At 50.7% G+C, this 13774-nt stretch overlaps 1 protein-coding gene across 2 annotated transcripts in view; it reads right to left on the bottom strand.

Moving 5' to 3' along the window:
- The window catches only part of SLC28A1 (solute carrier family 28 member 1), a 44608-nt gene that overhangs the window by 8407 nt on the left and 22427 nt on the right, over positions 1–13774 (bottom strand). For both annotated transcript variants that reach the window (XM_040642841.1, XM_040642840.1), the window contains exons 8-10: positions 8911–8991; positions 7441–7521; positions 4816–4941 (exon numbers count right to left, since the gene is read on the bottom strand). In XM_040642841.1, the coding sequence (XP_040498775.1) occupies positions 4816–4941; positions 7441–7521; positions 8911–8991 (288 nt within the window). The remainder of the gene's footprint in view (positions 1–4815; positions 4942–7440; positions 7522–8910; positions 8992–13774) is intronic.

Genomic DNA, 13774 nt, shown 5'->3' with positions numbered 1-13774 from the left:
TTGAGCAGGGTACCCATCCTGCATTGTCACATTCCTGCATACTGTCTGAGTGGGCCAGGCATGGCCAAAGCCTCAAGTGCTCCCGCTGGCCATTTCAGCTTGGAAAGGGCTGAATTCCGCCCAGGCTGACCCAGTGGGGCACTGGGTCAATCCACACATGGCCTCCCCACTGCCAGCGACTCCAGGCTGTGACACCTCCAGCCCTGCCGGCACCCAGTCAGGAATGCCTTCTGCCCCAGCATCCCGGGGCTTATTTCTGCTCAAAATGCTCCTCTCTCTACCCAGAGGTGTCCTATGGGGACATAGGATGAGCCCTCCATCAAAAATAATTTTACTGGGAAGCCTGGGTGGCTCAGTCTGTTAAGCATCTGCCTTTGGTTCAGGTCATGATCCCGGGGTCCTGAGATCGAGCCTTGCTTGTGCTCTCTCTCTCAATCAAATAAATAAAAAAAAAATCTTAAAAAAAAAAAAAAAAAAACTTTACTGACAAAGGAAAAAAAAATCCATATAACTATAAAGATAAAATGGGCCAGTTTCAGAAGGATGGATTTCTGACCCTAATATGTCAGAGAAAGAACGACTACTTTTCAACACTGCTGTTTTCTATTATTGCATTTAACTCTTTTTTTTTAATAATTTTTTTTTTAGATTTTATTTATTTATTCGACAGAGACAGCCAGCGAGAGAGGGAACACAAGCAGGGGGAGTGGGAGAGGAAGAAGCAGGCTCCTAGCGGAGGAGCCTGATGTGAGGCTCGATCCCATAACGCCGGGATCATGCCCTGAGCCGAAGGCAGACGCTTAACCGCTGTGCCACCCAGGCGCCCCTGCATTTAACTCTTAAACTGCTGTGAGGTGGGCAGTAATTCTGCCCATTTTATAGATGGGGAAACTAAGTGGTAGGCTCTCACTTGGCCCTGCTTAGAACCTCACAAACCCTATCCTGGGGCCCCCATTCCCGTACAGTTGATTAAGGACCATCAGTGGCTGATCCCCTCAACATGACCCTGCCCAGCCTGTGTTCACAGCTCCTCTCACAGGGGCCCCTGAGCCAAAGGGGTGGGGAGAGAGACCAGTTTCTGGCGTTAGTGGAGAGGGCTGGGGTCTGCTTTAGAGTTTGGGGGAATTATGGTGAAAAGGGAGATGTACAGGGACGCCTGGGTGGCTCACTCGGTTAAGCGTCTGCCTGCGGCTCAGGTCATGATCCTAGGGTCCTGGGATCAAGCCCGACTTCTGGCTCCTTGCTCTGCAGGGAGCCTGCTTCTCCCTCTGCCTGTAGCTCCCCCTACTTGTGCTCTCTCTCTCTCTGACAAATAAGTAAATAAAAACTCTTAAAAAAAAAAAAAGAAAGTAATAAAAGGGAGATGTATGTGGAGATCACAATGAAAGAATTCAGTCAAGGGAGCTCTGGGACCTCAGAACAGGGGAGGAGGTCTAGACCAGTGTCGTCTAATACAAATATAATGAGAACCATGTCTGTGATTTTAAATTCTCTAAGAGCCAATTAAAAAAGTAAAGAGAAGCAGGTGAAATTATTTTTGGTAATGCGTTTTACTTAACCCAACATATTCAAAATATTATCTTTCCATTCATGTAATCAATATAAAACTTATTCATAAAATATATCCCTTTTTTTTCCTTACAAAGTCTCACAGAGCATCTCATTTCAGACCAGCCACATTTCACGGGCTCGATAGCCACGTGGGGCTAGTGGTCAGTGCATAGGACAGCACAGGTCTAGAAAGATCCAATAGGAGGAGCGCAGGGCAAAGGGAGCCAGTTGAGCAACAAAGAGAAAGGAGGAGTGCTCAAGAGGGATCTTTTTGGAATTCAGGTGCCGAGGGCAAGTCAAAGAAACAGTGAGGAGCTGCGGGGGGGCGGGGGGGGTAGTTGGGGAGGGGAGAGGGTGAGCAGGCCCTGCCGTGGGAGGCGGCCCTGGGGCTGCTGCAGTGGCAGCCAAGAGCCAGGTGGGGGCAGAAGAGAGCTTCTCTGACACCTGATTAAAGGCCCAGCCAGAGCCGGTGGGAAGAAGGGAAGGAAGGTCTGGGGGGGGGGTGCTTTTCACCTGGGCCAGCTATGGGGACTGGGGCGTTGTACCAGAGCCTGTGCATGGAGATTTGGTGGCCTCTGCACCTTCTGTGGAGCTAAAGGGAAGTGGGCACCCAGGTCCCTTCAGTGGGAGGCCCCACTGCCTGCAGCTGGGCCTGGACTCTGGCCTGAGACAAGAAGGAAAGGAAGCTGAGTGGAGAGGCAGACTGGGGAATAGGGAGAGCTCTCCCAGCATTTTATTCTTAAGTAATGGCCGCAAGGCTCCCGTAGTGGGAAGAATACCATTCTTTTAACTGACTGTGGAACCCAAAGCAAGGTCAAGACATGTAAAGGCCCTAAGTCCCAACCGTGGCACCCCCACCACCAACATGCCACCGTGAAAAAGCCTCAGGAACAAAGTTGTGAATTTCCATTTTTGAACTATCAAATTCCTTCCAGAATCAGTTCGGGTGGTGGTCTCTCTCTAGGCCTTAGTGATGCAAGTGGGAACCAGGTGATCTCTAAAATTCTAGTTGGGAGAGTGCCAAACCCAGAAGACCAAAGCCCCGGAGCACAGGGGGCCTTTCGGGAAGGTCACACAGCACCTGCTCTGCCCGGGGAAGCCCCGTGGGCAGCTGAGCTCACCATTGCGGCCCGTGCGCCCTGAGGGAAGGAGGCGCTGAGGTTGGCTAGCCCCTTGCCCATTCCTGAGGACAGAGAGGAGGAAGACAGGTGGAATTTGGGACCAGAGGAGGGGACAGGGTGGGTTATCCTAGCACCACCACCCCCCCCCAACACACGGCATCCCTCGGTTGACCCTGCGGGCAGGGAGGGGCAGGCCTCACTCTCTGTCTGCACCAGGAGGCCCATCTCACTCTAGGGGCTGAGCGACGGCGCGTGACAGGGATGACAGAGGTTGTCCCTCTTTCTTTCCTTTTTTTTTTTTTTTTGTTATTACAAATAATGTTGGGATTTGGCATTTTTTGACCACTTATGAGAGGCATAGAGGGACAGGGAGAAGCAGGCTCCCCGCCAAGCAGGGAGCCAGATCTCAGGACCCTGTGCTCATGACCAGAGCCAAAGAAAGATGCTTAACTGACTGAGCCCCCCAGGTGCCCAGGAAAGAGTATTTAAACTGACAGATGTTCTCCCAAAAGGCGACAGCAAATGACACTCCTGTCAAGAGTGCCCCGCAGCCTTGCCGTTTAAAGGCAGGTAAAGGGATACCTGGGTGCCTCAGTGGGTTAAGTGTCTGCTTTGAGCTCAGGTCCTGATCTCAAGAGCCGGGGATCAAGACCCGTGTCAGACTCCCTGCTCAGCGGGGCATCTGCTTCTCCCTCTCCCTCTGCCTGCTGCTCCCCCTGCTTGTGCTCTCTCTCTCTCCGGCAAATAAATAAAGTATTTTTTAAAAATAGAGGCATGTAAAATATTGTACATCTTCTAGAAGAAACAGAAGTTACTATTGTTTTAATTTCTTTGACTAGCAGTGAGCTGGAATATCTTTTTACGATCTATGAACTCTTTTCACCTGATTAATCATTCAAACTTTTTAAAAAATTGTGACTTTCGCCATACAGACGTTTTTCATTTTTATTAGTAGCTCTGTCAACCTTTTCCTTTATACTTCTGGATTTCATGTCATGCTCAGATTTTGCAAGAAAACGGCAAACTGCCGAAAAGCATGGGTAGAATTACATCATTTTTAGTAAAGAAAGAAAGAAAGAAAGAAAGAAAGAAAGAAAGAAAGAAAGGAAAGAAAGAAAGGGAAAGAAAAAGAAAGTGTATTCAGGTATATATACTTAAATGACTACACAGACAGATCTGGAATGATGAATTTTAAGTCAGTGGTTCTCAAATCGAGCACTAGAGTCATCTGGAAGGCTTGTTATAATACAGGATGCGGCCGCTCCCCAGTGTTTCTGATTCAGCGGGTTTGGGGTGGGGCCCAAGAATTTGCATTTCTAATAAGCTCCCTGTCAGAGAACGGCTGTTCTAATCTTCTAATCTAGTAAAAAGCAGTTCCCTTGAGAAGTGGGTTTGACGTTCTTTTTTTTACTTTCCTCCCTTCTGCAAACAGCAAGAATTTCTTTGATAGTTAAGAAAAACAGTAAGATCTTTAAAGATTTGCGTGCGAAAGCACAAACAAGCACAGAGTGTTTAAGGAAGGCAGAGTGCTGTTACTAGGCCCTTTGTAGGGGACACACGGGAAGATTCCAGTCTGCTTGCCACGCAGATTGGGATTGGTGTAAGGGCTCGAGTCACACCATTGGAATTTGACCTAGAAATGTATTGCGCTCAAAGCTGCACAAGCAGTAATTTAGGAGCAGAGGAAGGACTTGTGCCCAGCAAGGGTGCGGGGAGGAGGAGGGCAGGGGGAGTAGCGCAGATCTCCAGGGGCAGCCCAGGTGAGGGACTGTGTGCATGAGGCTTAGAGTCAGACAGATGTGGGCTCGAATCCTGGCTGGGGCATCTCACCTATTCTCGGAGCCTCAGCTTCCTCATCTGTAAAATGGGGATGTTGAGATACCTAGCACTGTGCCTGGCACATGAGCGGGGCTCAGCCGGGGGACCCCTGGGAACCCTTGCCCCCACTGGCCACAGTGAGAAGCTCGAGCGGTCCAGCCCACTGGGCCCGCCCTACTCAGGAGCCTCACAGCAGCCGGGGTTCCGGACACGGCCCGCGAGAAAAGACGCTCGGTTGCTCTGGCCACGGGCTGTGTGGGGCCCCCACAAAGGAGGGTGTCAGGTTCCTGAGGTTTTCAGCAAGCAGAGGGAGAGCTCCACATACCCCGAAGGAGATGTAGGCGCCCATCAGGCTGCCAGCAATGGTGGCATAGCCCCCGGTCATGACCGCGTGGATTTCAGAGAGTGTCATGTCTGCCAGGTAGGGCCGGATCAGCAGAGGAGCCTCGGTCTGCAAACAGGAAAGACATCAGACAGCCCGAGCTGGCCAGCCCAGTGCGGGCCCCAGGGTATCCCCTCTTCCCCCAGGGGTGGGCACGTCACAGTGGGTCCCGGGGATCCCAGGGGCAGAGACAGCAAGGTGGGGTTGGGACCACAGTCTGTCCTTGGCTGGGCCTCCCTGAACCGCGACATTGGCTCTAGGGAAGGACTCCCAGCCCTTCCTCCTCGCCTGATGAGGCTCCCCTGTGTCAAGTGCTCACTAGGTCCCAGCACCCCACTTTCATCACTCATGACCTTCTGAGAAAGAAGTGGTCATCCCCCGTTTCCAGGAGAGCGAACAGAGAATCAGAGAGGTTCAGAGAATTACCTCTGTTCATGCAAAGGGCCAGAAGCGGATGGAACTCCAGGCCTGAGCTTTTCACGAAGACATGGGGTTGCCAGAAAGAAAGGAGATGGGCATTGGGTGGTGTGTTTACTCCGGGGCGTCTGGGGAAGCCGGGAGCCATTCATTTATTCATTTAATGAACAGTTATTGAGCACCTCCTATATTCCAGACTGTTCTATAGAATAGGGATGGGGGTAAACAAGACAGAGCCCCTGACCGCACAGTTTTTATCCTGGGAGCCGTGGAGGAGGGTGGGTTATGGGAAGAAATGGATAACCAGCAAGGAACCAAGTAGATAAAGTGTGTCTTAGACGGTGCTAAAAGCTGTGGGGATACTGCGGGCGAACGCCTAGCGGTTGCGGGGTATTTAGATTGGAGTGACAGCAAAGGCTGTCCGGAGGAGGTGACGTTGGAGCTGAGACCACAGGCGCCCTCTGTTGGGTTCAGAAGCACAGCATTGCAGGCAGAGTGAACAGCAAGGGCCCTGGGGCAGATCTGAGCTTGGCAGTTTTGAGGACCCGTGAGCAGGCCAGTGTGCACGCAGCAGAGGGGGTGTGGGACGGGGCTGGAGCTGGAGGACAAGGGGCGGGGGCTAGCCAGGGTAGCGAGTGCCCTCGGCTGGGATGGAGGGGCATGATCTGGCTTGTGTTTTTAAACGGTCGTGCTAGCACGTGCGTGAAGGGCAGAGGGTGGCAGCGGAACGGAAGCAGGGAGAGTAGGAGGAGACTCAATGTCCAGTGGGGGCGACGAGGGTGGCTAGAGGTGAAGGAGAGGGGCAGTGGGACAGGGCTGGGCTGGGCTGTGGGGGCCAGCTGGCAGGACTTGCTGACGGGCCAGAGGCTGTCGGGAGCGAGGAAGCCGAGGAAGGAAGGAAGACTCCTTGAGTTTTGTCTGAACAACTTCAGTACCCTTTCCTGAGAAGGGGAAGACTTGGAAGCGTGCAGCTGTGTGAGAGGGAATTGGTTCGCCTGCTTGGACTTGGGGTGCTGAATTTGAGGTGCCTTTTAGGTACCCAAGTGGAAGGTCGAGGAGCAGCTGGGTGGGTCAGACTGGAGCTAGGGTCTGGGTGACACTTAAAGCGTTAAGCCTCAGGGCTGGTGTGACCCCCCCACCCCCCAGGGACAGAGTGTGGCCAGGGAAGAGGGCCAGGCCACCAACATCGGGGCTGAAATGATGCCGTTAATCCTCAGAGGCTTCCCATCCCCTCCTCTTGGGAGAAGTGAGGCAAAGACTCAGGGGTCAAGGTCAATGTGCCCACCAACTGGTCCAAAGTCAGTTCATTTGGGGAGCTCTTCACATCCCCCAAATCCCATTCACCTAAAATTTGTATTTTATCAGCAAAAACCATGGAGCACATTTGCCGCATTTCATTTAAAGAAATGCTTTTGTATTTCAGTATTTCTTTCTCTTTTGCTTCATTTTAAACATCTTAAGGGATTTGAGACAATTGATCTAAGAGCACATCTGTCTTCATTGGCTTAAAAAAAACCCTTTGAAATCAACACACTGGTACTATGGCCAAAAAGATGCAAATATTCTCCAGTTTCCTAAACTCTCCAGCGAAATAGGGCATTCTGTGGCAAGTATGTCTTTTGGTGACCCCAATATTGGTCTGATGGGCTAGGTCCCTGGAACAGGCTCCGGAGTCTCACCCCCAGGAGGGCCAAGCCTTCTGAAAGGGGCTCAGGGCTGACAGGTGCCTTCAGAGTCACATTTACTTTGGAAAATATGTTTCAGAAAAGAGGAGGAAAAAAGAAGGCAAAATGATGTCATGTAAGGAACCCTGCCCAGGAAAGGGAACAGCTGGATTCTAAGTCCTGACTTATATTGTGGGGTCCTGGCAAGTTGTTCCCACCCTCAAGCTAGTTTCTACAGGAAGGGGGAAAGGTGGACGCCACCTGTAGGATCTGAGTCTCTAAGCTGGTGAAGACCTCCGCAGCCCAGAGCGGTGGGAGGTGCCAGACTGAGGCCGGCACAACCCAGGTGAAAGGTGAAGAGTACATCCCCGAATGGAGCAGCCCCGGGGCAGCGGCCTTTGGTGACCCTGGGAGAAGGTCCGAGTGTCTCTTCCCCTCCCCGGGGATGCTGCTGTCGAGCACGAGGGCAGGAGGCTGCGGTACCCACCTGGCTCACAAAGATGTTTCCAGCCACACTCAGCGTCTCCGTGGCTGTGGTGTCCATGGTGGCCCGCATCAGCCAGCTGATCTAGGAGGCGAAGCGTTCTTTGTGGGCGGGCATCAGCAAACCCCGAGTTGGAGAGCGTCAGGGGCGGGGTGGAAGTACCTGATAAGTCTTCCTTCCAACTTCCAGCCCAGCATAGGAAACCCTCACCTCCATTTCTCCTTTCATACCTCCATTCACGGGGGCTCACCACTTCCGAAGGCCCCCACTCCACCTTAGGACAGCTCCAAAATGCATGCTGTCTCCATACAAAAGGGTTCCCAGGCCCAATATACTTGAGAACGGCTGTACACACACACACACACACACACACACACACACACACACACACACACCTTGGAGGTTACCAAATACATATCAGCTTAGTAAAGGCTCTGAGAAGTCATGCACAAAAGCTTGTTCAAATGTGTCTAACCCCCCTTCACAAAAGTATTTGACCATGGGATCCCTTTACCTAGTCACATGTGTTAACCCTCCATGGAGCTGGAGTTTTGTGAAAAAAGCTTTGGAAACATTGTATTAGAAAGTTCTTCCTTTCAATCAAGATGAAGTCGGCTTCCCTGGAATTTCTCCCTACTGCAGCAAACTCCCTGGCTGCCCTTCCTCTAATCTTTCTTCTGTATGTATTTGGAGACAGCTCTCCTACCCTCACCTCCTCCACTCCAGACTTCTCTTTTCCAGGCTCAGCAGCCCTACTTCCTGCAACCATTCTGTGGAGGGCATGGTGTCGGCCGTCACACCTGCCCCGAGGCTTCAGCGGTCACGGCCCCTTGACCGAACACGTGCTCCAGATTTGGAGAGGCCCTCCTCCCTCCTGCCCCGCACTGGGCACTCTACCATAACACGGTGCATTTTTGCCTCTCTGGCAGCCGCCTGCTAGTCCTGGTTTATTCTGAGCTCAATCGGCTAAACCCTCAGACTCACCCTCACCGCCAGGTCCAACCGGCCCAGTGCCACCTCCTGCATCCCGGTTTGTGCGGCAGATTTTAGGAACGTAAGCACAGGATTTGACATTTGCACCAGCTAAGTCTGGCCGATGTGGCCCACTGCTCCGGTCCCTCAAGATCTTTTTGGTAGAAATGATGTCTCTCCCTGACATTTCTTCTCAAAGCAGCAAACTTCCCTCACGCAAAGACCGCATTGGGTTTGGTGCCATTTCCCCTTAGTATCATGACAGGAGACTCTGGGAAAGATGTTTGCCTAAGAGTAGACTTGGAGTGGGAGGGTGTGGACCCCGGGGGGCAGGGTTCTGGGAGGGTGTGGACCCCGGGAGCAGGGTTCTGGGAAGGTCCAGCTCTCAGAGCTGGGGCATGAGGGAGGGTTTGGGCTCTGGGTGCAAGGCCTTCTGGGAGAGCAGGAGCCCCGCGGGTAGGTGGCGCCGGGAGAGCCCAGGCCGCGCCTTGGGGAACTCACCTTCTGGATCACCCACTGCATGAGGCCCGCGTAGTACAGAACTGACATAACGCAGCTGAAGAAGACGACAATGGGCAGAACCTGCTGGGGGAAAGTGTGGGCCCCGGGGTGAGAGGCAGGGAGCCGGCAGGGAGCCCAGGGCCCAGCAGACCCCAGACAGCCCACTTGGCCCAAGACCTTGCCACGCGGAGACCTGGCAGGGTCGAGGAAGAAGCTCTCAATTTAGTGCCTGAGGTCACAAACGGGGCCTCTTTGGAGGCACATCTGCCCTCTCCGCCCACCCGCCCAGCCCTGTCTCCGTCCCCTGTCCCCTCCCGGCCGCAGAGGAGGCCTGTGCCAGGCAGAGAAGCAGGACTTGAGTCCCCCGCTTCTTAATCCCCCATCTGTAGAGTGGGGAGAATGTGGATTTCTCATGTCGCAGAGAGGAGTAAAGGAGCTGGCTCGGGGCCTGGCACCTTGCACAGCGTCCCTCCTCCTTCGTGAGCTCGGTCCTGGGCCCAGGCCTCTGGCCTTAACCTCCCTCCCGAGCTTTGGGCCCGAACGAGAGGCCTCTTGTCTCTCTGGTATTCCACCCTCACTCAGGACCAACGGGCTCAGAACTAGACTCACAGGGGACCAGCAGTGCTGTCACCCCGTTTCCTGTGACCAGGCTTGTCACCTCTCTGCATGCTCTGGGCCTCATCCATTCTTCCCTCAACACGTCCCTCATGTCCCTTCCCTCCTCGCCGGGGCCCTGATGCCACCCCAGCGCGTCTCCGCCGCAGTCTGACGGATAATAGCGAGGACCAACTACTTCAACATCTGTCAGCGCACAACCCGTTTCATAACCACGGTGACCAGGCAGCGGTGCTCGGAGGGTCTGGAAACCAGAATGAGGAGGCTCTGCACGGGCCGTCAGGGAATGAGCTCTAAGACAGCTTCTTAAATGGGAAAGGGAGAGGTGTCAACGGTGCGTCCGCTGTGCTAGTCTACGCGCAAGGAAGGCTGGGGATGGCATTGTGTGGGCCGCTGTGTGGGCCACAGTACCGTTACAAGGATAGGCAAAGGAGGACAGTTGCCTTGTGAGGGAACCAGGGGACAGGAGTCGGTGTGAGAGGCAGACTTTCTTTCTACTATGTCCCTTTTGTACTGTGAGAACGTGTTATCTGTTCCAGTTTCATTTTTTTTAACTTTAATTTTTTTAAAGATTTTATTATTTATTTGAGAGAGAGAGCATAAGCAGGGGGAGTGGCAGAGGGAGAGGGAGAAGCAAGACTCCCCGCTGAGCAGGGAGACCAATGTGGGGCTCGATCCCAGGACCCTGGGATCATGACCTGAGCCGAAGGCAGATGCTTAACCGACTAAGCTATCCAGGCCCCCTCCAAACAATTTTAAAATAAGTTACCCAGAATTGGTAATAGCAGGCACATTCTTACATTAAAATGTTAGGTGAGGAAGCTAGATATTAAAAGCATAGAAAGGCTGGAAATCAGATATCCAGACAGCAAGCAGCTGCTCCGTGTGCTGGGACTATGGAAATTTGGGTTCTTGTTTCTGTATTTCCCATTTCTCATCTGCTCCTATAATTTTCTGCAGCAGGTGGACACCTCTCAAGGGAGGGGGCAGGAACACAGGGCAGGTCTGTGGAAGCTCATCAGCCGGCTTTTGGACGTGCTAAGTTTGAGATGCCTGTGAAACGGCCAAGAGGAGTGCTGAGCGGGCGGCTGGATAAAAGGGTCAGGGGCTCAGAGGGGAGGTCTGGGCCAGGCCTGGCTTGGACTTGTTTGCACAAGAGTATAGGTTGAGGCCATGGGACAGATGTAATTCCCTGGGGCAATCGTCCTGAGCGAGCAGAGCAGTGAGGAAGGACAGGCTGCCGGGGGCAGCATCACAGAAGGGGGAGAGGGAAGGAGGGGCACAGGGAGGGGACAGAGGAGAAATAGAGATGTTGGAGGACGGCCAGGCCAGGGGTGTGATGGAAACTGAGGACAGCTTTTCGAGAAGGATGGTCGGTCAGCTGTGCCAGATACGTCAGAGCATTCCAGAAAGGTGAGGAGTGACACGGACCCTTGACAGCTAGCAATTCAGGGGTCCCTGGTGGAGACGGCAAGAACAGGCAGCTCTTTCGAGAAGCTTAGCTGTGCCAGAAGGAAGGCTCTCAGGAGAGGTGAGGGGTGAAGGGAGAGCTGTTTTTGTTTTTAATAAGGGGAGTCTTGGGTAATCACACTCCGGCTCTGGTTCAGAATGAACCGGGATTGCAGAACGGCCCCGAGGAAGACAGAGGCTCTCTCCCAGGCAGCTCCCCCAGAAACGAGAAACAGACCCTGGGAGGTGTTTCCCTGTCCCCTACCCAGATGGTTCCTGCGGTTTTCTCTGGACCGGCTCCATGCCACATCCCTGTCACCAGGCTCCCTGCAGCGGGGGATGTGGGCCGGCAGGGAACGCAGGCTGTGGGTGGAGAAGCCCTTCTCTTGCCCCGGGACTCGAGACTCGTGACTCGCTGGCTGCCTGGTGCCGGGCACGCCCCCCACGCTTGGGTGCTGACGTCATCTGCTCTCCCTCCCAGCGAGACCCAGAGACAATCACGTACTGTCTAGACGGCCTGTCCAATTTATCATGAGAGGGACAGCCCGGCGGCGACCTGGCAGGCTGCAGACATGGCCCATACTGGGGAGGAGAGAGCCCGGCCGGCAGGACCTGACTGCAGATTTGGGACTTTCTCCTGGCAGCGAGCGAGACACATTTTCTACCTGTGCGACGGGGGTTTTAGGTGGAAGGGAAGCTGTGTTTTGCATTAAATGGTGACTGTCTTGGGAGGGGAGATAAATGCAAGAGAAGAGAGGTGACCTCCAAATTTCTCATGTGGGACATTTCATACTAAATAAGGTCCCTGAGGCCCACATGATCTCCCAGGCTGGGGAACAACTTCTGGGCCTATCTAGTGTGTGAGGTGGCAGGAGACGGGATAGGCAGTAGAAGCCAGTGTCGCTGTAGTCAGGGAGAGGGAAGTACATGCAGCCCTACTGCGTGTCTATACGCAGCCTTCCCTATGCCAGTGTGTGGTGACTCCTCGATCCCCAGCCAACTGAGGTAGATGTAAACCCACTTCCCCAGTGGGCACGCTGAGCATGTGAGATGTGGGTTACCTGCCCGAGGTCACACACCTGCAAAGAGACAGAGCCCTTCCTGGTCACTCCGCAGGCTGCCAAGGCCCCGCGGTGACCCTGAGGAGGTTTGCTCTGCTGCCAGTTCTGGGGCTTCATTTCTCTGTCTCGGGGGAAACATTCATCTCCTCCAAGAGAGAGAGCTTCTTGTAAGTCCTGACCACTGCCAGCTGGTCCTTCTAGTGCCAATGCTCACCCATCACTGAAGGGAGAGGGGACTTCTAGCTTGTCTAGGGCAGTGGTTCTCGAAGTACAGTCCCCGGACCAGTAGTATCACTCGAGAATTTGCTAGAAATGCTAATGTTGAGCTCCACACCCAGAGTTTCTGATTCAGTAGGTCTGGGGTGGGCCTGAGAATTGCGGCCTGAGCATTGCCAGATGCTGCTGGGGCTGCTGGTCTGGATGGCATGGTCTGAGAACCATTGCTCTAGAGTGTAGACCGTATGCTCCAAGCAAATGTCAACTTTTTACCAGGAAGCAGGCTCTGAAGGCAGGACTAAACCCACTGAGGACATGGCCCCGATGCTTCCTCTTCGTGGAGGAAGCTTTTGATGACTTCCTGATGATGAACCCCCCAAAGGCCTAAGCACTGCAGACAGGGCCCTGTCGCCAGCCCCACAAAACCCCACAAAAATCCCAAACCACAGAATCCGAAGTCAGTCAACAATACATTAAAAGGATCATATACCATCATCATTTGGGATTTATCCTAGGGAAGCAGGGATGGTTCAACATCTGTAAGTCAATCAACGTGATACATCACAGGAACAAAACAAAGGATAAAAATACATGATTCTCGCACAGATGCAGAAAAAGCATTTGACAAAATTCAACATCCATTCTTGATAAAAACTCTCAGCAACGTGGATGTAGAAGGAATGTACCTCAACATAAAAAAGGTCACATATGGCAAACCCATAGCTAACATCATACTCAGTGGTGAAAGGATGAGAGCTTTTCCTCTAAGATCAGGAACAAGATAAGGATGCCCACTCTCACCACTTGTATTCGACATAGAAGTCCTAGCCAGACCAATTAGTCAAGAAAAAAGAAATAAATATCCAAATTAGAAAGGAAGAAGTAAAACTGTCACTATTTGCAGATAACATGATACTGTATATATATATGTATATATATATATATATATATATATATATATATATATATATATAAACAAACCTATATATATATATATATATATATATATATATATATATATATATATATATATATATATATATATATATATATATATATATATATATATATATATATATATATATATATATATATATATATATATATATATATATATATATATATATATATATATATATATATATATATATATATATATATATATATATATATATATATATATATATATATATATATATATATATATATATATATATATATATATATATATATATATATATATATATATATATATATATATATATATATATATATATATATATATATATATATATATATATATATATATATATATATATATATATATATATATATATATATATATATATATATATATATATATATATATATATATATATATATATATATATATATATATATATATATATATATATATATATATATATATATATATATATATATATATATATATATATATATATATATATATATATATATATATATATATATATATATATATATATATATATACAGAGTAAAGT

The sequence above is a fragment of the Ursus maritimus genome, unplaced genomic scaffold, assembly GCF_017311325.1.
Source record: "Ursus maritimus isolate PB19 unplaced genomic scaffold, ASM1731132v1 scaffold_27, whole genome shotgun sequence".
NCBI lineage: Eukaryota > Metazoa > Chordata > Mammalia > Carnivora > Ursidae > Ursus > Ursus maritimus.
This window is presented reverse-complemented; position numbering and strand designations above follow the sequence as displayed.